This window comes from Panulirus ornatus, chromosome 3 (genome assembly GCF_036320965.1).
Source record: "Panulirus ornatus isolate Po-2019 chromosome 3, ASM3632096v1, whole genome shotgun sequence".
Lineage (NCBI taxonomy): Eukaryota > Metazoa > Arthropoda > Malacostraca > Decapoda > Palinuridae > Panulirus > Panulirus ornatus.
In genome coordinates this window covers 71068649-71093769 of record NC_092226.1, presented here as the reverse complement: position 1 = coordinate 71093769, position 25121 = coordinate 71068649, and the positions used below count along the sequence as shown (strand labels likewise).

Genomic DNA, 25121 nt, shown 5'->3' with positions numbered 1-25121 from the left:
GTTCTCTTACTGATATGTCATCACTGTCAGTTATGGAGTTACTGAAGACATGAAACAAGAAATGATTCATATGACTTCTCATTAGACCTAGTAACCCAGTTTGGTGTTAATTTTACTTTTTTATTTTCTCACAGGTCAAAAGAAAAGATGCTGTACTAGTGAAGTGCTTCCATGTATTCTGCTTTGATTGTTTACGTACTCGTTATGAAACAAGGCAAAGGAAGTGTCCAAAGTGTAATGCAGCCTTTGGGGCTAATGATTATCACCGTTTGTATCTCACCTAATTGTTATAGGTTAAAAGACTCTCCGAGGATGTGATTCTGTAATGAGGATGAGGCATTGTATCACAATTTGTGGATCCTGTTTTGTCATGTGAGTTGGAGGATGAATGTCTAATGACAATTACACTGTTGTATATGCTCAGATAATTTTTGTTACATGAAAATTTCAATTTGATAATATTGCAAAATGTAATAGTGCAGAAATGAATTAGAATTGCTAGACTAAAACAAAGGTACCTGATAGAAAATATGTGTCATGGTTTTGGTATCTCACGACACAAAACAAATTAATGTGTATCTCCCAGGGCTGAGAATTATCTAAATTGGAAGGACATCCATTTGAAATCAGCACATTAGCTTTTGTTAAATATTTTGATACTTTCCATTTGAAATTAAGATAATTCTTAGCTTTTGTGAAATATTTTGATACTTTTATGTTGTGATACGAATGCTGATTTTAATGGCCTCTGTCATTGCTACATTTAATCACATAAACAGTCAGGTAGCTTATCCACTGCTGTTAAAATAGATCAGTTCAACAAACTTTTATGATTATAAATTGATGATTGGAGACTGGAAATTTTACAGAATTTAAAGTGTTCACTGTGCATAACTTGAGTATTATTATGACGGAAAGTTAGGTTGAATGAATGGTTTTTGCCCACAGTATGTGTATACAAAAATAGTGTAGGTGCTCAGAATGAATACCAGTATCTGTTAGACTGGATTCAAATCACACAGACTAATCTTTACCAGAGTGATAGCTTTGTTTTGGAGTAACCCAATATCATTTATTTTGAATGATCATTATCTGAAAATTTATATTGATAGAGGATTTTGTTAAGTTTGTTATTCCATTGTGCACAAGTATGTGAAAATCAGAGTAGTAAAAGATTATGTTTGTTTTGACATTTCAGTGAGTATAAGGTACTTATGTTCAGAAGAATGCTCTTTTCAGTATTTTAGTGAGTTGAAAAGACACACTAATTGATTTTTGTGGCTAGGTAGTTGGACTCAAATTTAGTATGCTGAACTACCTAGCTGCAATGTCACCACTCTTAAACAGTTGCTTGTCATGGGACAGCCAGTCAAAGACCACAGAAAAGCCAAATGGGGGCAAGGTACAATTCTGCATTATCATTGATCATGCATTATAGTTAGATTGCAAACTAACAAATCAGTCTAGAAACTGAAACCCCTCAAATACTGATTTTGCCTCATGCCAGTCCTCATGCATCTTGCAGTGAATTCATTTGTATTGCACAATTGGGACTACAGGCTCAATATATTTGACCATTAGGACCTGTGCCCTATAAGTGACATTTGCTGGAATAATCCCAGAGATTTTGTTTCAGTTCTTTAAAGTGAAAATAATTTAGATTATTAGAATGTTGGTGTGATCCAGATATTCAGGTATCTGGACATGCCTTGGCTGACTTTAGCCATATTTAAGTGGTTTTGATGTACATTCCTTAGAAAATATTAGATAGTTGAAAGTACTTATATTGAAAAGATGAGTATCCTGTACATAGCATGTTATTTGTGATTGAGTGAAGAACACATGTTTATATTTTACATTGTTCAGTGTACAGTGAGTGGAGAACACAGATTTTGATTTTAGCTGATTTTGATTTTACATTGTTTATTGTACAGTGACAACAAAAAAAAACCTATCCACCTCCCAAAGATTTTCACAGGCAGTTCAAGCTAAGGTTTATTGTGAGAACAAGCATACAATACTGTCAGGGTGAAATTGTAACCCATCTGGTTGCTGAGACTAATGTTTCTAATGGTAGGAGCACCAGCAACACACTTCAATGTGCTCCAGGCTATCTTCAGGGAAGTATGTTCTTTACTCTTGGGAATTTCTCTTCTTGATCCTGTGTATTTCTTCCACCACTGCTTCAAGATGATTGGCTATTACCTTTCCAAAGAGGAGAAAGCATGAATGCTTGCCTGGAAGCAAGGAATTGTGGGTACGTATAAGATTTCTAGGTGCACTGGGTGCTCAGAATGCACGATCTGATTATTGCATATTGCAACACCTCATCAGTGCCTAACACCATTCAGATCAAGACCCTGTGGACCCAGAACATAGACCTAGAATACTTCAGGAACCTTGCAAATTCCACAGCCAGACATCAGGTGGTTATCAAGGCCGAAGGATAGATGACAGGACTAAAATGTAAGTGTGACATTGCCTTAAAGACATGAGGTGGGGGTTGCTTTTTGTGGCCACTGTAACTGTAATTTTAATAGCCCAGCTTTTCATCAGTTTAATCTTTTTTTTGAAATCTCTGTTGCTCTTGTAAGTTATAAGCTTTTCATGCTTATGAATGAAAAGAAATAATTTCTTTCTTGAAATGTTAGGTAATAGCTGTTCCTCAGGAATTGGTTCTTCATATGGATATGTCATCAGAATTATCTCAAAAGAACCAAAAGGGTACCATTCCTCAGTTAAAGTCTTTCCTGTCTAGTCTGTAGAGATGATTGTATTGAGACAGATCTTATCCTTTTGAATCAGTGAGAGCTATTAAGTAAAGAAAGGAAATAGCTGAGGTTTAGATGGGTTGAAAGCAAGATAGTGAAGAGTGTAGTTGACTGCAGTGGAATGGATCTGGAAAGTGTGTCTGGAATTAAGGAGAATGCCATGCTGAGGTTATATGAGTTATAATGTATCAGTAGATCATATATTAATCAGCCTCTGATGACTTGATGAGAAATTGTTGATATTGCCCATAATCATTGTACAGTAAACCTCCATTCTAACTGACTAATTGGGGGAAAGGGTGTTCCATTAGAAGCCAAATTTCATAACATTCCAAATTTTTGGCAAGAACAATAAGAAATGAAATAACAAAGGAAACTTGCCATATTCCTTTGTAGCTGTAAGTGTTCAGGGAGTAGCAAAGACATCTGAATGTGAAACAAGTAGCTCCAAGTGTCACGTGTAGTTGACTGAAACACCTGTTCAGAAATGGGGCTTCCCTGCGGTGCAATACATTCTCGCCACACTCATGATGCTTAATTATTTTTGGCTTTTCAACAATGATGAGGTATGACCTGGATTTCTTAGCATGTGCAAGATTGAAAGCACTATTATCTGCTGTGTATGATACGAAAAGACAGGCCTTTGTGTGATCAAAAATACTGCACTTGCATGAGAATGCTGGCACAGAATTTGCTTTTGTGTTGACCAAGTGGGTGCCTATCTCAGAATGGTAAGCAGTGACTGCAACTTTTTCTTTCATCTTAGAATTCCTACTCATAAATGTCTTTGTAGGTTTAAAGGCTCAAATGATAATATTGCATCATTAGATAATTGTAAGTCAGTGTAAAACTGTCTGTGTGTGCAGAAAGAACATGGAATGTTACTAGAATTAAAAGAATATATCACTGTAGAGATGCGCAAGAGGCTGGCTCATGTTATCCTGATGCTCAGCAGTTCAGAGTGAGGTAGGGAATTAGTAGACTTCCATTACATCTCAAATTCAGTCAGATGGGTCCTTAACTTGCTGGAGTAAATTTACGTTGTAACAGTCTTTTATGGAAATATACATTGGATCCCAAACTTATTCTGGTTGGGGGCCAAAGGTTCCATTAGGAATCAAATTCCGATTCATTGAAGTCTTTTAGAATGGGAGCCTGTAGTATAAAGATATGCACAGGAGCATTCAGATCCTCAAAAATGGAAATTCTGTATGCAGATTCTAGTGAGCTCTTTCTCTGAATTTAAGGCATGAAGGACACCAACATATCTTTGTTGACATTAGTATACACCATCAAATCCTCCATATAAGGATGATTTTGTTGTTGAGAGCATTAATATATTTGATCAACATACAGAAATCACAACCTTTTAATGTAAGAATATAGATATATTCCTTTCATTGTGACACTGTTTGTGCAAAGAGAATACTTATTGTCTCAGAATGTGAGTAAGTTGTAGGTTTTACTATTATGAAAGAAGAATCTCAAAAACAAAACTACCAAAAGAATCCTCCATATTTGCTGCAGAATTATATGGTATTGAAGTTGCACTTAGGTCTTTGAAGCAGTCTCCAAAACTGCTCCAAAAATGAAATTTACAGTCTACTTTTATTCCCAGTGCATCACTAGCTAAGGCACACTGTGCTCCAGTGCATAAGATTAGAGTTCAGCTGGTGTCATAAACATGTGCTATCAGGGGTAATGAAGTGGCAGATGCTGCGGCTAGATAGCTATACCAAGGAGTATATACAAGAGAATTATACCTTACAATGATTTTATGAGTAAAATAGATAATTTTGTTAGAAGTAGATGGAATTTGGATGCCCAAAAGAATAACCTTATACAGAGGAGAAAGAAGGATATTGCTGTATGGTGTTCTTCATTCACCAAGAATTGCTGTTTTGAAACATTTCTTTGTTATACCATGTTGACCCATGGATGCTGAATGGAAAGGAGACCTGCCTTGATTCTTGGTACCTGCAATTGCAGTATTAGTGTGGAACATACAAATGGAATTACAGAAATATAGTAGTCTCCAAGTGATTATGAATTATATAACAGTGGAACAAATCAAAATATTGGAGAAAATTTAACCTATGTTGTAAATGGATAGATATATTTCGTAAAGGGAGCCAAAATATGTAATTCTGTGTAAATACGTTAAAACTTTTAAATGTCTTTTAAAAGAAACCAAAATATATAATGCTATTTAGATATCTTTTAAGTTTTTAGTAACCTTTTTCAGTTCTGAAAAGTACTTTGTAACAATTTAGTTAGAATGCATTACAATTTTCTTAAAACTAAGTCAGGTACTTGATGATAAGTCAGTAATTCTTCCATTGTATAAAGAAAAGGGGACTAAAAGAGAGTGTGAAAGTTGAAAAGGAACTAAGTACTTGATGATAGGTTGAAGCCTAATCGTTTCACTGTGTAAACGAAAGGGGGAGTGATAGATTGTGAAAATTTAAAAGGAATAAGCTTCCTAGAATGCTTGACAAGATGTATGGTATATGATTAATAGTTTTAGAAGGTTTAGTGGACTCCTTGTTGTGATGGATAAGTGAGAAAGTTCCAAAGAGAAAAGAAAGCATTGCAGCATTTATGGGTTTTTAAAAGACGTGATGAAAGATTGAATAGAGGAGCACTTTGAGATTTATCTCAAATGGTGTGCACAGAAAATATTTTAAATGATTGCTGTTAAGACCTTTTATGATGGAAATGGTCCTTGTGTTTGACTAGATGTTGGAAGAAGTGATTGGCGCAAGGTAAATGTAGGAGTGCACCAACATTGTATTATGTCACCATGGTTATTGTACGTTTATTTTTGAATGGGGCATTATGAAGTGAGTCAAGTTAGGTAATAATGTAGTAGTACATAATCATGGAGAAACATAATGGGAGGTTAAATAGTTGCTGTATGCAGATGATGCCTATCTTATTGGCTTAATCAGAGGAAGAGCTGAGTAGAATGGTGGATCATTTCAATGATATATGTAGGAGGATGTTGAAAGTGAATGTATGTAAGATGCTGGTTTTTGAATAGTTTTGAAAAGGCATAAGAAATCATAGTGGAATATCATTGTGAATGATAAAGAACTGAAAGTCATGGTTGAGCTTAGATGTTTAGGAGTAACATTCTGCATTGGGTATTGTGAAAGCTGATATTGAAAGTAATCATGCTAGAGAAAAAGAATTGTAGATGCAATGAAAGCTCCAATGAATGAAAAGATTTAAATGTAGAGTAGATGTGAAAATTGTATTAAAGAGTGTTTGTCCAAACTCTGATGTATGGATATTGAAACCCAAGTTTATTCATGTCAGGATAGGCAAAATATGTGGGCAGTAGAATTTGATAACTTGCATAGTACAAGTAGAATCTGAAGAAAGATGCACTAATAAGTGAAGATGTAGAAATGCTACTGCATGTGAAGAAATTATTAGAAAGGATGGTATATCCCTGCAAAATGTATGGTGGATGGTAATCGGTCAAGAAGATATTTAGTGATACCACAGAAAGTAAGAGAAGGATAGATAGACTATGGAGGAGATGGATCGATGCTGAGAAAATTATGAGAGGTTTAGGATATTGCAGATAAAGTGTTCAGGACACTGCAGATGAAGGTATATAGAGAAGGATTGGCACTTGGTTGCACTGAAAGCTTCTTGTGTGTGGAGGTGTTGTGAATGACAAATCAGTGCGTTATGCAAAAGTGAAAAAGTTGAAATGCTCACGAAAGTGTGGAAGTTCATGTTTAACACAGCACAATGGGTGGGTAAGGGTGTATGTGCAATTTCAGATGCTATGTATACTTAATACACCCTATGAAGATTGTAAATGATGTTAATGATGTTAGATACATCTGTGATTCATAAGCCCCTACGTTGTTTTGGTCTTTGACAGATTGATAATTTTTTTGTTTTCTGTAATGTTTTCGAGCAAAGTTAAAATAGTTTTATCTAAAATTTGTTTAATGATCAGTGTAGAATATAACCAGATTATTTGTTCAGTGTATAGCACACTTTTTCTGAATCTGGATAACCCAGATGACATTTTGTTCTTTCCCATTGATGCTGTAAGTTTATTTGCATACTGTTAGAGACTTTTTAGGTGAAGTGTCTTATGCAATTTTTTTATAACTTGGTTTAGCAGTTTCTTGCAGCAAGACACTTTTTTCATAAGTGGTGATGAAAAAGTGATCTTATCCCATCTAGTTTGTTAATGAATGGTACCTTGTTTATAAATATATATATATGTATATTGGTTATAAATTTTGACAAAGAATGAAATGTTGCATTACAGTCCACTTGAATGTTAATTTCTTTGACCTCGCATAGAAAATGTTTATAGAGTTGAAAAACAAAGGCAGTCACTGTGGCACTGGTATTGCAAATGGTAATTTCCCCTCATATGCAGCTGTTTACTTTGTAATTGTGCTTTTTTTTTTAACTGTCAAATTTGGAAAATCAGTTTTGGTTGAGAAGTGTAATTACTCTTGATAGGATTTGACCAAGACAGCTGCACTCTCCATTCTCCCACCCAGTTGCACATATATGGCTTTGGCCTCTAAGTGTACACAGTAATGAGCATATGAACTGGTATCTGTGTGATGCCAAGATGGAAAGGGACACTCGTTTAATGTGGATCATGAGTGGCTGGCACAAAGTGAACGGGTATTTGTGGATAATAGGCATTTTTTAGCTTTAACTTACTGAATTCTGCTTTAGCTTTCAGTTAAGTGAATAATGAATCTTACTTTTAGAACATCCCGTGATTCTTAACCCAAAAATTGATCATCTGGTACAGAAGGTAGATTGGCTGAAATGATGGAAAACTGGCTTGACAGGTGGCTTGATGGTATATGTAGATGGTTTTATATGAACCACCATGCTGTACAGTGGGAAAAGGGGTATAGTGTGTAGATAGGTAGTTAGATATGTGGATAGATAGATATGATTCATATTTCAGCATTCCATGTGGAGCTAATGTAGCAGGGTTTACCAGTGTTCATAAGAGAAGTATGGCATTGGATTCAGTAATATTATCACCTTTTGTAACTTTAAAATGCATTACACCAGTCAGTGATTTGACAGAATGTAAGATTGTAAAAGTGAAGAAAGTATTTCAAATTACTTTGTTTTTAAAAACTTGACATTTATTTGGCCCAGATGTTGTTGCTTTATGTTTAAAATTAATGAAAAATATATCTTTCTTTCCATCATGTGTAATTGTTAGTATTGTAATTTATTGTATATTGTGAATTTACTCCTTTTATTTATATATTTGTTTGTTAAGGAGTGAAAGTTTGTATGATGTAAACTGTAATAACACTTGACAGTAACTGAATTGTAATAAAATCCTGCCAAAGTTAATGAAAAGTTTTAAGATATGATTAATTTCACCATTCATGAGACATGACTTTACTCTGAGTAAAGATTCATTAGATATCTAGTTTTTAAGGAACTTTGCTACCTTGGTGAGGTAGCATCAGACTTTGCTGCCTTGGTGAGGTATCATCAGACACAGCTCATTTGCATTCAACTAATCCTCAGCTGTCATGTTCAGTGTAATAAAACCAGATTCCATCATCCACAGCCAGGATCTCTCATACTGCTACTTGTACTTGATTTACCTTGACTGTTTCAACCTCTGATGACTGTCTTACACGACCTTTCTGTTTTCAGCAGTAAGAGCCTCTTTATCAGTCTTTCTTGATTAATTCTGTGTATATGATTGGCCTGGGGATAGGGGAGAAAGAATACTTCCCACGTATTCCCTGCGTGTCGTAGAAGGCGAATAAAAGGGGAGGGAGCGGGTGGCTGGAAATCCTCCCCTCTCGTTTTTTTTTTTTATTTTCCAAAAGAAGGAACAGAGAAGGGGGCCAGGTGAGGATTTTCCCTCTAAGGCCCAGTCCTCTGTTCTTAGCGCTACCTCGCAAACACGGGAAATGGCGAATAGTATGAAAAAAAAAAAAAAATGATTGGCCCATTCCAGCTTGCCTTTGTGTGGCCTTTCAGTTAGACTAATGCATTCTGATAATGTCATTTCTCACACTAACATCCTTCTTCATATCACTAATATGCATTTTATTTCTCTATCTTTTACATTTAGAGCGCAGGACTCACATTCCTATGATACCATCATAATATACTTTCAGATATCCCCATCTTTGACCATATGGGTACTGACTTTTCCGTCTACATACTCCTTAATCCATCATCCACCTTGTGAGTAAAATCAGGTCCCATGGTTTCATCTGCTGCCATGTCTCACTCCCAGGAACATAAAGCACTCCATTTCCTTCAGGTCCTCTTACTATAAACTTGTATCAAAACCTTAAAGTCTCAGTCACCTACTGCACCTCATAAACTTGATTTTCTTCTTGTATTTTCAACTTGCTTTCTTTTTCTTACAGACTATCATATAATAAACATGGGTTATCAGCCTCTGAAGTTTCTCTTTGGAAGTGTCACCACTGCCATGTCATCCACAAACATCAGTTGATTTACCTTTCATACCTCTCCATTTAAAGAATAATGCAGGCCTAGTCCTTGAGCTAAAATGCTCACATTTAACCGTGAACATCATATTCATAACCAGATTTATAAATCATAAAATCACACACCCTTGGTGCAGATCCAGCTTCATGGACACCACACCCCTAATACTGCCCCATTTCACACAGGCTTTACTTTTCCATAAACTTTTTCTCTGCTGTGACCATCATATGATTCAATACATATCAGCTGCTTTGCACTTCAAACAACATTTTCTTGGCTTCTGCCATCATTCAAAATTCCAGTTGTTGAATTTCACCATTTACCTATAGATTTCATTAGCAGCACACTGCTATGGCTGATGAAAAAAAATGTCATGCATCTTGGTCACCCATTGACTGCCATGGGAGATGCTCAAATATCAACTTGATGCCACACACATTCAGCCACTGTTGTATGATACAAAGTGATTGATGAATAGTAAAGCTTGCATGAATTATAATTTCCTGTTAATGTAGAATAGGAAGAGAATTGTGTTTGTAGAAGCAAAGGTAGAACTAGAACATAATTAGAATCTTTGTAGGTGTTTTTCGATAAAATTTTTAATGAGTCAAATAAGAGTAATGAATATTGTTCAGATTACAGCTTTACTCTGGCATTCAGGGATTACATTACATTCATATGTACTTTGTAACTGTCACCTTATTTTGATGGTAATCATTCCATGTTACACTGTTACAGACAATCATAAAGGAATTATATGCATCTCATTCTGTTATGCAAGTGCCCACAATCTTTAGCCCTAAGTATAAGACTGAAGAAATTATGAAATTTAGTTTTGAAATGAAATGACTTATGTGTTTATGTTTTTGTTGATACAAAAATTATTTGTCCATTTATTCATGTAAGTAAAGTTTTGCATGTGTAAATTTTTTGTAAATATGAAAATAATACATATTCATTGTGTGCCTAGTGTATATGTGAAATTACCTGGTTCCGTCAGGTCCAGTAATGTTTTATATGTGCACATTTTCTTTACCCCAGGGACTATGGAAACTGAAAATATTGGTAGTTTTAGAAAAAGTAACAATTATTGTAGGATGTTTATTGTTTTATCATACGTAGTTGCTATTTCCCACTTAAAAGAGGTACCATCAAAAACAGATAAAATAAACTCATTTGCTCATATCCACTGTACCTGTCATGTACATTATAGGTAGTAGTTGGTAGGTGGCTAGTAACCAGGGAGGTATACTACCAGTACTACCCAATTGGGAATTGAAGGGTTAGTGATACCAGTACGTTAGTGGTTGTCAAGCTGTGCTCCTCTGACCCAAGTGGTTGTCATTTCTTTCTTCCTGACCCCACATGTGGACTACTAATGTTCTGCTCACAAACATGCAATCTCTCCTTGTCACATGTAACACTTGACAATACTTAACTTACACAGCCCATTCAATGTAATTCTAGATTTTCCAGCAATGAGCACTATGTACTAACCTTGCCTTTTAGCAAAAGGTTAGGAGCAATAAATAGAAGTAGAGGGTAAGAACTTTTATGCAGGAGCATTAGGTAGTAGTAGTCAGAAGGAACATAAAGGAGGAGCCTCTACAAACATTGTACTAGATTTGCCCTCTGCCAGTGACTTATCAAGGTTGAGGCATTAAAGACTAAGAAGTGGCACTGGAGTTCACTATTTCTGGAGAGACTATCTCTGTGGCCACCCCCTTGAGGGAGTTCCAGTTGGGAACAGGTGTAAAAGATACAGATAGATACATTGCACCAAATATATAGCCAACCATTCACAGCCAGGCCCCTCAGACCCATCCCATGGTTTCCCCTGACTGCTTCATATTGACAGCCTGTACACCATCCCTCCCATATATCACATTGCTCCAATTTACTCTATCCCATGCATGCCTTTTACACTCTTAAATTTTAAAGCCCTGACACATCAGAGCCTTTTTCACTCCATTCTTCCACCTCCTGCTCAATGTTCCCCTCCTTAATCCGTCCACACTTGCCACATATATCCTCTTTGTCAGTCTTTTTTCATTTTCCAAACCACTGCAGTAGACTGTAAAGTCTGCTTTCTTAATAGACTGCACTTAGTAGCACAAATTGCTCTTCCACTGTCATTCCCAACACGATCAGCATTCCTCATGCCATATATTGTCTTTAGGTGTTTCATGACCAACACATCCACCATCATCTGTTCTTTTACATTTAAAGCCCATAATGGCGTCCATACATCATCCATACTACTTTATCTTCAAACATTCCCTGTCAGACAGTGATCTTCCTCACAAATCCTGCAGCATCCTGTACCTTTACCCCTTTCCTTACCCCACATTTCACTTAACCTCCCTTAATTCCATCCATTATTGTGTTCATTCCCACATATGTAAAATATTCTAACTCATTCAGATTCTTCCCCTTCACACTTACACTCAACCCATTCTGTCTCAGTATTCACTATGCATGTCACCAGCCCTGTCACTACCCTTCCAAACATTTTACTAGAGATATGCCTCTGTAATATGAGCATTTGATTTTGTCCCTATTGTGCCTTTATATGATGACACTTACCAGGTATTCATCTGCAGTTCTGTCAAATTACTCTCTCCTTGTCATCCTTTACTTGTCTTCTCTTGTTACACAGTTACCACTTCCTTATCACTCTCCTTGCTGATGCTCCCATTTATTCTCATTTTCACATTATTTGTTGGTGGTGGTGTTGAGTGTTTGTGGTTGTTAGACTGCCAGTGATTGTTGTGTGCTTTTTTTTATGTGCATTGCAATTTTGTTATATTTGCTTTAGATAAGGTGGAAAATCAAGTAGATGAGGCCTAATTTATGGAGGAGTATGTCGATTGTTTGTTGATACTAAGGTATTGTTGGCCAAGTCTAATGATGACCCAGATGACATTAACTGTACCCGAGTAGCAAGTACTCATTCTCCTGCTATACCTGATTAGTGATACATTCCGTCTTCTGTGAATAATGTAAGAAGATCAGAAGTACTGTTGTATTCAAATACATAGTGCTCATTCAAGAACCTTAAAGGGAAGTCATGATATGGAAGCAACACTAAACCAAAACCCAAATAAAGTTTTGTTCTATTTCAAACCTGTTGCTCCTCCTCGTAAACCATGGCTAGAAGTTTCTACTAGCACCAGCAGGTGGTTACCAGAACCTCCTGGAAGTAGCAGCAAGACGAGAATCATTATGTACACATCAGACTGAATATCTTTATTCCGAGTTCCTGCTTGGGGTACAACTTACAATTTCATCACAATCTACCTGCTACAAAAGGTTAGTTGATTAAAAACAATTTACATTACATTCATTTTATTCCATGACAATAATGTACTCTTTAATTTCATTCATTTTTCATTCTCTATTTAATGATAGTTATGAATTATACAATAATGAATATATACATAGTATGATTCCTACATTAGCAAATGTATTAAAAAAAATTTCAGTTTAACAGACAAGTGGGATTTAAACATAACCCCCCCCCCCCAGGGCAGTTAAATCGAGAGTACACTACGTTCATCTTTTGAAGAATATACATATAAACCCTTTTCTACAGTGAATAAGAAGTAAATCTTCACTTCTTCGTGAGGCAACATTTACACTCCATGAGCTTTCTTAATGTCCTTGTGGTACTCCTGCTGCTCTTGAACCATGTCTTGATAAACTTGAATAGCCAGTTGTAACTGAGGTTGTTGAAGTGCATCATGCTCAACATATGCCTAAAAAAAAAAAAGTTAATAAAATCATTGCCATGACATGCCAAGTCGACTGCTTTCCAAAATAAAATTGTTAGTTTTGTGCACTATTTTTTTTTTTTTTGCAAGGCAGCATTAGGAACACCCAACTAAACCATCAACCTCATATGGCTCCAATTTTTATCCACAGTCAATGATAATCCATAAGGAAAGGATTTCCAGGGTCTCATTCTAACTCGTAATACCCTAGTCCAAAATATACATTACCTGGAAAGTGTTTTTTGCCATTATTCCCAAGGTTGGAGCTGAGGCAAGAAATCCTCACCTCCAATATTATTACTTTCTAAGAGGGGGAACAGGGAACAAAGCAAGGACTCCTCTTGATATTAATTCACAATAACATGGAAAGGTAGGCACACACATACATGGATGATAGCAACTAAGTACGAATATGTATATGTCTATGTGTATATATACGTATGTATAAGTTGATATGCATGTGTATGGGCATTTACGTATATATACATGTGTGTTTTTTGAGTGGAAGGGACATTCTTCATTTGTTTCCTGGTGCTACCTTGCTGATATGGAAAACGGCATTCAAGTATAAGAAAAAAAAAATTCATACACATTTGCCATTTCCCACGTTAGCTAGGTAGCATCAGGAACAGGTGACTGAGTATGAGAGGGAAAAAATACTCATTTGGCCCCTTTCTCTGTTTCTTCTTTTGGAAAAGTCAAAAGGAGAAAAGGTCCAGCCCCCTGTTGTTCACTTGACCCCAGGTGGCCAGTGAATGCATCATGATCAGCAACACTAACCACTACACCATATGTTATATATTACAAATATATTTAATATTATAACACCTATCATCTGATAAACTGATATATGACAAGTTTTGTAATGAGATGGTGGTTGTCATTTTTCACTTTTTTTCTACTCAAGTGTTTATGTGTGTGACATAAGGTTGTTTTTTTTTCAGCAAGTTACAGGTATGCAATTATCCTATGAAATTCATAAACATGTTTTGTATCCTCATATTCACATAAATACAAGCTGGAAGATTTATAGGGCATGCACTGTTCATTTACATTCGACTAACCAACTGATATCACAGTGAGAGTGAGTAGCCATTTAACTTCTTTTAATCAAACTCAAGGGTTTCTAGCATGATGTTGATTTTCTAGTTAACTTTCTCAGTGATTATTAACTAATTATTAACTGCTACACCAGTTCCTGTGCACAAATGGCATAAGACTGAGAACCTCCCAGATTTAGACACATTTGAGTAATGAAAAAATATTGATATACATATATATGTATAAGTAATAGTATCAGTTTTGATTTCGATATATGCCAAAATTTTCTATATATTGATGTAAATAATTCATCACATGCATAATACCATATTTTGTAGTCATCAAAAGTTATATTGAAAAAGTAATAATAACTTCTATTTTTCAAATAAATTTTTCAGTTTTCTAAGAACATCCTTTGTTTCTTATATTTAAAGTGATATTATATAATGTATATTTGTATTTGTTTTATTAGAGCAGAGACCTATTTTTTAACTCTTTACTGACTTAACAGGGTCAGTGTGCATTACTTGTAGAACGATTTTTCCCATTAAAGTACCTGTATACTTTAAGCAAATCATCAATTTCACTATCCAGTATGGATTTCAAGGAATTTTAGAGCTAGATCTAGAAAACATACCTCATTCTGATATTGAAATATTGGTGATTTTCAGTCTTACCACATATGCAGCACATAAAAGCTAATTCTTCGTCGAGACTGGGGTACATAGGTGCACCATGCTTATGCTATGCCACTCCACAGCTCAGCATTACTGGTTAGGGCAACCTTTGGGTGACACCATGCCATTCAGTCTCATTTGCATATTGTCTGAACTTCTATAGTATTGTGAAAGATATATGACCATCAGTGGGGATACTGTTAACCAACCTTTCCCAAAACCCTTCATCATGAGTGGAAAATGACAAGCAGGTACCCAGTTGAGAGGGATCAACAAACTATTAGTTAGGATTCATAAACAGATTTGGTAAAGTGATATGAACATCGAAAGCATTTATTACGCATTGTCTGCATGTTTTTGCTACCTCTTCAACTGTGTGAATTTTTGCAAAGATGTATTCCCTGTGTGTCGTAAAATGCGACTAAAGGGGAGGGAGAGGGGGGCTAGAAATCTTCCCCTCCAGTATTTTACTTTTCTAAAAGAAGGAACAGAGAAGGGGGCCAAGTGAGGATTTTCCCTCTTAGGCTCAGTCCTCTGTTCTTAACATGGGAAATGGTGAATATGTACGAAAAAATAACAGCCAAAATAGTGTAGTCCTGAAAGTGTGGCCCCAGGTGTTGTGGTCCTGTTAGAATTATGAAGGATAGAGACACGGCAATGGTTTAGTCTCAACACACACTACACACCACTATTTTTGGTGAGTACAATAATTTATCTCTTCTCTAATGCTTTATTAAGTTACAATGTATTTAGTAGTTATCTAATTATACATTTATATTTATTTTATTATTTTGCTTTGTCGCTGTCTCCCGCATTTGCGAGGTAGCGCAAGGAAACAGACGAAAGAAATGGCCCAACCCACCCCCATACACATGTATATACATACACGTCCACACACGCAAATATACATACCTATACATCTCAAATGTACACATATATATACACACATAGACACATACATATATACCCATGCACACAATTCACACTGTCTGCCTTTATTCATTCCCATCGCCACCTCGCCACACATGGAATACCATCCCCCTCCCCCCTCATGTGTGCGAGGTAGCGCTAGGAAAAGACAACAAAGGCCCCATTCGTTCACACTCAGTCTCTAGCTGTCATGCAATAATGCCCGAAACCACAGCTCCCTTTCCACATCCAGGCCCCACACAACTTTCCATGGTTTACCCCAGACGCTTCACATGCCCTGATTCAATCCACTGACAGCACGTCAACCCCGGTATACCACATCGATCCAATTCACTCTATTCCTTGCCCGCCTTTCACCCTCCTGCATGTTCAGGCCCCAATCACTCAAAATCTTTTTCACTCCATCTTTCCACCTCCAATTTGGTCTCCCACTTCTCCTCGTTCCCTCCACCTCCGACACATATATATTCAATCCATATGTCTGGTATTTACATTTAGGTAGACCTAAAATTACTGCTTAGAAATACATCCTCAGTATATAACATCATGCTTGTGGGTTAAGTTCTTTCTATTCACACTTGGGTTTTCAGGAACATATCTCTAGAATAAACACAAGATAAGTCATACCAACAAAATGCTATAGCACATAAATAACAAAGACAAACACTAAACAGCTGCACCCCCAACCCACCCTCAATTCCAGTCCTGGACACCACCCAGCTCTAGAACAGCACACTCATTTAACTATTCAACATATCACATGATGCCCAAGATGCAACTTCTACTGTGAAAACACACAGCATCTACTCATCTACCCTATTAACACTTCATGATGTCCCAAACAGGGGATGTGGCTGAACTTCTGAGAACTGTAGAACCTATAAAAGGAGTCCTGAGGTTGCAAGGGTTGAGGTATATATTGTGAACCAAGAGAACTGGGTATGAACTTGTCAGATGCAAAGTCTTTTAAAGTGTAACTCACCTTGACAAACTCCAGATGCTGCTGCGGATCAAGATTCAGTGCTACAGACTTACAATCTGTGTGAATAAGTTGATACAACCGTACAATATCTGCACAACTTTCTAACCTGTGGAATGAAAAAAAAAAATTGTCTATTCAATACAAGAATTCCAAATTTTTCCTTCCAGTGTCTAAACCCAGAAACCATAAACTCAAATTTTTTGTAATAAGACTACTGCATTTGCATTAGCTTTGGTGTATAATGAAAAACACATCATTTGTAGTCACTTATACTGAGCCTAAACCAGCTCAGAATTTTACGGGAAATCTTTCAACTACACCCTGCTGAGTTTCTAATGCCTAAATGCAAAGATTCATTGTCAATGGTGTCGAAGATTCTGCAGATGTATCTGATCTAAAAATGGTTAAGGGTTAAACTAGATATCTGATACCTGTGCAGAGGTATCAACGTTTTGCCTCCCATGTCCATAGGGCTACAAGTCCTTTGACCTTACCTTACGCCCTCTCCATTTAATGGATTGAGCTAACCACTAAAAAGAAAATTAGTTTAAAAATAATAATTATTTTTCAGACTTGTCTGCCATTCCGTCTTAGTGAGGTAGCCCCAGGAACACACAAAGAAATGGCCTCATTAGCTCACATCCATTTTCTATCTGTCATATGTAAAGCATAAAGAATGACAGGCCCCTATCCACAATCGTCAAACATATAACTGCAATTGTACTGTGTGCAAAAAATTACACAAAGAAAACATGTTTTATTTGAATTGGCAAACAGAATTGCTCCTAAATTTTAAGAAATAAGCAAATCATTCCATAAATCTGTACATTCTCTCTAAAAAGTGAGCTGTTTTAAAATAAACTGTGATTTACTTAAAAAACATATGGAGAGCTATGTCTCCACTTTCAGATGCACAAAACTACTGACTACTATGTAACTGGCTTGAAAGTGGTTATTTGAACCAAGCTTAGGAAATATGACTTGGAAGGCTTCATCAATCAATACAACATTGTTCATTTATGAATTACACTTGCAATTGAAAACATTTCTGAAACAAACAAAAAAACTTACCTTTCATTTTGTATTAGGCTAACTAATAAGTTATCGATCTTCTTATGCCACGCAAGGTAGAAGCAGAGTGGACCATAATGACGAGTTGATAACAACATATGGTAGAGCCGATTTGCTTCAATAGCTTCATAAACTCTACTGGTGATGCGATGATACTCTGGGTCATCAGGTTCAAACTGTGCACAAGCACGTTCTAGCACAAACTCGTACTCTTGTCTTTCCAGTACATCCTGTTTGGAGATGTGACTGAATCTCTTAGCAGACCAAAGAAAAGTGAGGACTAACATGCATCATCTAGGTACGGTGGTAAAATGACTTTTAGCTGTGGGGTTATGGTATATTTTTAAAATAATTATTAAAGAAGCATCTCACCATTTTTTTATACTCAATTAAGAAATGAATTCTCTAAGATGAACTTTAGACTGTTCCCCTAAGACTTTCCACCCATTAAAGAAATATATTTCAATGAAATGATCCAGTGCTCTTCATCTGGGAAGAGGAATCCTATGACTTTTTATTTTGCCTAAATATCTAACCTTAAAATTTTCTTCCAGGAAAATTTTGGGCCGAGTCAATTTTCTGCCAGGTTGTGGGAAGTAAACTTGATTTAACCGGTCTCTCTCTTCCCATGATGCTTGACGAAGTGTTCCATCTAGGTCTCGTACCACAATAAGTCGTTTCTGACAACAAACGAGAAGGTAACTACAAAAAAGTTAAAGATAGCTAATTTATGTATAAAGTATGCATAATACAATGCCCATCTTGATAGACTGAACTGAGAAGACACCATACATTCAATCTCCCTAATCTGCACCATGGCAGTCTAAAGGGAATAGCCTTCATACCAAGTTATCAAGGCACATCTCACAGTCCTCCATATCTTGTTTCTTCTCCATATTTATCCCTTCATTGTTGAACAGCATGCAAAGCTTCATGTAGTTACCAATTGTTGAAAGCATATTCCTTTTTTATTTTATTTTCTAATAAGCACTTACATGTGAAATAAAATTTTTTTAATGAAATCATTTTTCAGAATTTAGGGAGTGATGTGTTGTCAATGGGCTAAACTAGGGCATAGCAAGCAGCCAAAGAAAACCAAGGAAAGGTCTGTGAAGGCCCAGTTGAGCACAGAGGGCTCTTTTTTGATGCAATATACATGGCAGCTAGTGAGTAGATTTGCAAGAATGAAGCCATTCTTCATCTGCTCTTGATACCACCTTTCCATCATGGAAAGCAGGAAACAAACATGAAAAAACTATAAAGTACAGCATCCTCAATGTATACCCTCTATACCTAGTAGTGGGTACACAAACAGGGTGCTAAAATACATGGCAATTTCATCTGCATATTAGAAATCTTTCCTGTGGTATACATAAGAGCAGAAAGCCTTACACAAGAGAGAGACTAATGTGAGTTACAATATAATGAGCCATGTAAGAGAAATAATTCAATCATGGAACAACATGTGACTTAAATGTGGATAGCCTAGAAACAATGAAATAATTACTCATATCAGAAAGATTAAAGAAAGCTCCAAGAATTACCATGGTATACATTACAAAAAGTGCTCATCATAACTCATTATAACAACCATAACTTCATAGCCCTTTCAGATGACAATGGAAAAACATGTAGAACTGTATAGCCTGATTCTGCCAAGAAGCTCTTGAAAGGACATATTGAGATTCCATTCTATACAGTCCAAACCCAAAATAATTTGCACTTATCAATTACAATGATACAGTAAGGTTAAACTTTCAGCGTTAAAAAATATTGACTGAAGGCCAATATTTAGATTTCAAGCTAGGATAAAAAAACGGAGATGAGATCTCTCACTAAACAGGATTTTCATGAAAAACAAGGAAAAACATACCCTGTCTGATAAACCATAAGTAATGTCAGTGAAAACATGTTTGCAAGTGTCATATCCAGTCAGGGCAGGATCCTTAGACAACACTTCCTTGATGGGCTGGCGTTCCTTCAGTACAGGTGGCATCTGGAGAATTTTCCAAGCCTTCTTCTTTGCATCTTCCATGTGCTGTAAGAATAAAGTTTTGCATTACCAAAAATGCATAAAATTCCTTCCGAAAGATTTAAAGAATAGAAATATTTTGCCACTTTACTTGCATACTCAATGATTTCCCTATTTTGTGAGATCAGATGTACCTCCTCTTACAAAATGAGAAAGATGATGATGCCTTAATCTGTTTATTTCACTTCATGCAAGCAAGTACCTCATTTCAAAACCTGTAGATTAGTGATGTACAGAAAATACAAATGCTGCAAAAAGCATTTGTATGAGAAGAAAGCTTTTTAGTATCATTCTAAAATCTTAATAGTTAGCAGGATCACATTCTCAGTAGTTAAAAGACTACAAGATTACACTCACTAAGTCTGTAGGCATACACCAAGATGGCAGGCATGAAGCCCATTTGATGGTCTACCATACAATATCAAACTCCAATTCCCCACTAATTCAAAGTCCTCCAAAGAAACGAGGTGAGACATAAGACTGTGACCGACTGTCAGATTTGCTGACCAACACTGCACATGTATAGTAATTTACAGCCCTGCAGCCAATATTAAGGAATCTGTTGCCAAATCAACCTCACTACTGGTGGAAATAATAACCAGAGTAAGATATATAATTCATTCCAGAAAATGAAGAAAGTGACACTGCTGTTTCTAGCTAATGATCCTGGCAACCTGCTATCCCACACATCCTGATTTGTTATCTCATCATACATAGTAATTATCAATCACTTAATACAACAGATAACCAGCCTGTTTGATGAGTATTCATTTATACCATATTTAAATTGAATTATGTTACTTCATACTGATGTAGTTAATGCCTGCTACGTCAGTTAGTAACAAGACAGTGTATAGAACACTACTGGCACTCGACAGTGCCTGATATATAACTCCTTTTGCACTATGTTAAAACTTGTTCATTGTAAAAAATAACTCCTTTTGTGCCATGGTCATTTTAAACAAACTCACTCTGAAAGCAGTTTACAGGAATACATGCCTCATTCAATGAAGAAGAGACCTGTCATGTACATTATCAACATGTTTATTTCACCCTCTCCAACATCATATGCAATCTATCAGTGTCATATACCCAATACAATTCTTTTTTACATCAACTATAAATTCTGTCAACATTTTTTTTCATCTATTTTTGGTTCAGCTGAGAAGACATTGTCTAGATATGTATGACAGCATATCCAGAGGGCTATATACTAATCCCATTTACTTGTAATTGCCCATGTTCATCACCCCCACTGCTCACCACATATTTGGTTCAACCTTGGTTTATCTTCATTTTATACATTCTTAATGTGCCATTACATTCTTCCATGATCACACAGTGACTGTGAACTGTCACATAACACTGCATAATCATCAATATAAGGAAAATACCCTGGCCATACAATGCCTCCATCCCAACTCATCTGTAACTTTATAATGTTATGAAGAGTTATATGGACTCTACACATCCTTACCTTACATCTGTTTCCACCTCATACTAGCTGTCACTACCAGGTAAAGAACTGTCAGAAGATATATAACTACTTCCCTACGTATTCTTTCTTTTTTCTCACCAGAACTTACACCGAGATGTAATTCTCTCATTACAGGGGTAATCAACACAAAACTTGGAGTGTACATCTCTTGGTCAAATATGCCTAAGTAGTTTTCACATTTCTCAAGTCATAGGTCATTAATTCTAATTTATGTATTAAAGCTACAAGAGAATAAAACTAAGATCTCGTCTCTACAAGATGGATACTGAAAAGCATTTGCATTTACTGATGAATGTTATTACTTATAGTAGCTGACTGAAACTTTAAAGGGTCTCACCGCCTGTAGTTCTTCATGTGTAAAAAATTCATATCTTGGTGGCTTGAGTTCTTTTTCATCAAGTCTTTGTTTAAAGACCTTCTTCAAGTCCATCCCAGCAACTCTCTTGAGAATGTCTTGAACAGTCTTATCAAAGAATATGGGTGCTGGGTCACGGTCTGTTGGAGCAAAGCATATCAACTCTAAAACTCTAAAGGAATTTTGATATCTACATACAAAAAGCTATTGCTTACATGTACCTTAAAAGGAGATAGTCCATCTACTCTTCTCCAAATATTCTGCTACATGCATATCAGTGACTGATTGAATATTCCTTCAATAATATTTCTAAACTTGGCAGCGTCTTCCAAATATCAGAAATTTCTCAAAAGAAAAAAATTCATTATGAGAACTTGTTTCCATCTAAGTAAAAATATACTGGAACAAAGCTCATATTCTGCATTAGAAATATGAATTTGTCTCACCTTTCCCTTCCTGCTAGAAACTATCGTCTTTCATGCTTACATATTTTGTCAGTCATTCATAGCCACAATTCTCACTAGCCACTAATGAATACTTTTTCTGTTCCTCTTCAGTAACCCCTCAATATATATCAGGCTATTCCATTAATCTTTCTTGTACGAAAAAGTCAAGGAACTCGATCCATTTCTTAACTTAATTTCAGAAACTTAAAAGTCTTGTAGAACAATCACTGACAGCCTTCAAGGAAAAACAAAATCCTCTTCGTTGCTCAAAATTTATGCATTTCTAAAATTATGAAGACTCTCAAAGCACTGCCTGGTAATTTACAAGAAAATAATTCTTTATTTGTAAGTCTCTGCTAATCAAAACTGAAGCTGCTTTTGGGCTTCCTTTACAACTTGGCATAAATATACAGATATAATCTTAACAACATACAGAAAGTATAATTTAGGGTGACCTTTTTCTTATAAATATACTCTTAACATGAACTGTTTAATACAACATATCCATAAAGATGGCACTACAAAGACTATAAAGGGCAAAATTTAGCATGCACAAATGTGAGATTCATTTCTTCACAAGGTGAGCCAACCAACAGCATAAAGAAAGTAGGAAATTAACTTGCATGGAGCTGAATCCCTATTATTTGTCAGCCTGCAGTGTTTTGGTGTTGGCGCTAGTTTGGCTGAATGAATTCCCACAAAAAGTAAATGGTTATAAGCACATGAGCCATGCCATGTAAACAGGACTGGAGGTACAGACATTATATTAATACATTTCTACTTGCATAAAATGAGAATTTCCAATCAAATTGTAACAGAAATTATATGGTTAATTTCAATCACCAATTTAAGCATGTAGAAAAATAATACTTTACCATTTTTCTGATTTCTAAATCATATGAGCAAATATGGATATTCTACAGTAATAAATACCAATAATTTTGGCCTTCATGCATTCCTATTCCTTACATAAACTGTGGGCCACTATAACAATGTATGTTAATATGCTTACAAAAAAATATATGAACAAGTTTATTCTCAAGCATTCAGAGTATTTCAAATCAGAAAAAATCGGCAAGAGGCCGGACAAGATAGCAAAAAGGCTGTGCGTAGTGCAGGGGACTCTATTCATCAAAAACATTTTATTGAGGAAAACTGAGTTATGCTACTAAGGAAACATCATTTGTCTTGAGGATGGATTGAATTTTTTCCCTGTTTAAACACATATCAGAACCTCAGAAGAGTGGTATCACCAGAGATATGAGACAGAATCTCTCACATCGTGATAAGGATGAAATGCATATCAATGGACTCCTCATATTTATCAAAAGTAATGCTAAGGGCATTATTTTTCACCCTGATGAATAAGTGATAATGAGAACTATGATAATCATAGAAAATGTGAAGTGAAATTCCATTATATATGAAAAGAACCTATGATATTATAAGGCATAATCACATATTCCTTTAGCTGTACTGGTTACATGCACATAAAGAAGTAAGTACAGAAAGTGAAAAGAGGGGAAGTTTGGAAAGGTTTTCATTAAAGCTGTTGACCACATGAAGAATTTTCACTTAGTTTTTCAACTAAATTTTCCCCTGATCATCACAGCTTTCCCTAGTTATCATACTTCATTACCGGAGGATGAGAAAAAAATAATGCTCCCCGACTAAACAACCTCAACTCAATTTGAGTTTGCTGATATCGTTCCTTCCAACCCATATATCATTTTTATGATGCCCCAAAACTAGGAGTTTTCCACATAAAAGAAGGACTCATGGGTATCAAATAGAAATTGCAAATTTTTGACAAAAAATGAGGTAAGGTCTTTAAATAGGCAGATTCGACTGAAAAAGTAAGTAAGGTCTTCCTCTAACTGGCAAAATCACAGTTTTTAAGAGGAAATTCATTTAAATCATCATACAGGTAAAGATGTGGGATACAGATGCACAAATTCTTCAGCCAAAGAATCGTTCCTTAATGGAATGGTCTGCCACATATAATTGACCAAAAAGACGAACGACTCTAAAGCCAGACTCGATAAGCACTTACTTGACATGGGCATTATATTAGGCTAAATCCTTGGAAATTCATTAACCATTAAGGGTAAACGAACTCTGCAGAGAGTGTTAGTACGACACCATCAGTTACCATAAATGATAAGCAAATAAGATCTCACCATTGTATACATTTAAATATACACTGCATCTTCTTGAAGTTGCCGCATATAGGTCCCTGAAAATGAGATTTCTCCTCAATATTACCCGCAATAAAGGACTCATGCTTCTCACACCAGACTCCATGTTACCAATCCTGCTTCAAGTTATGAGATATAGCATCTTTGAGTGGTAAGATAAAAGAAAAAATCTACTTGTAAAGATAATTCGTATAAGGATAATGTGTTCAGAAGATGACCCAAAATTTCTGACTAAAATTGCAATAGATGATAGTATACGAAATTTATAATCAACATAACCTGGAGTTAATACATGTATAGCAGGTTCCATAACAATAATAACAGAGGTCAATGACTATAATTTATTCCGATGAGAAAAAGATATAAAAGATATGATATACACTAAAGGCATCAAAAAAAAATCTGAATTTATTCCAATCTTTAGGGCCATAGATTCAGCGAAAGTGTACATGGTTTTATAATGAAACATCTGAAGATGGTATCAATTTTAAGTAGTGGTTATAACACAATATATAACAAGTTCAATGACATTTTCAGTCTATTAAACTAAAGCCCAAAAAGCTATATACGCAATTTCATTGCATATATGGCCATTGAAACCAACAAACCAACCCAGCATCAACACATTTTTTTCTTCATTTGACCCACGGGTTTAATACCAACGCTATACTTAGGTTATACTCTGATAACAACATTGTAAATCAATTTTCATAATAGCCTTTTCTCAACAAATGGTGTAAACTCTGAATGCGATTAATTTTTTGAGATTATGTCTAATTTTTTGACGGATCACGATAGTAGATTTCTTGCATTAAGTTATTCACTTTGCTTGTTGTTGACTCTGTAAGC

At 35.8% G+C, this 25121-nt stretch overlaps 2 protein-coding genes across 2 annotated transcripts in view; one reads left to right on the top strand and one right to left on the bottom strand.

Moving 5' to 3' along the window:
* Bre1 (E3 ubiquitin-protein ligase Bre1) overlaps positions 1-10234 on the top strand; it is a 60888-nt gene extending 50654 nt beyond the window's left edge. Inside the window, exon 19 of the mRNA XM_071689177.1 lies at positions 135-10234. Coding sequence (XP_071545278.1) covers positions 135-284 — 150 coding nt within the window. The 3' untranslated portion in view covers positions 285-10234. The remainder of the gene's footprint in view (positions 1-134) is intronic.
* A 2269-nt stretch (positions 10235-12503) lies between these two features.
* mRpS22 (mitochondrial ribosomal protein S22) lies at positions 12504-24439 on the bottom strand. Its single transcript, XM_071689191.1, has 7 exons — positions 24255-24439; positions 21611-21768; positions 19617-19781; positions 18280-18423; positions 17744-17973; positions 16673-16778; positions 12504-13027 (listed from the first exon to the last, which is right to left on the bottom strand). Exons 1-7 carry the CDS (start codon positions 24376-24378, stop codon positions 12905-12907), a joined length of 1050 nt encoding a protein of 349 aa, XP_071545292.1. The 5' UTR covers positions 24379-24439; the 3' UTR covers positions 12504-12904.
* Between the last annotated feature and the right edge of the window lie 682 nt (positions 24440-25121).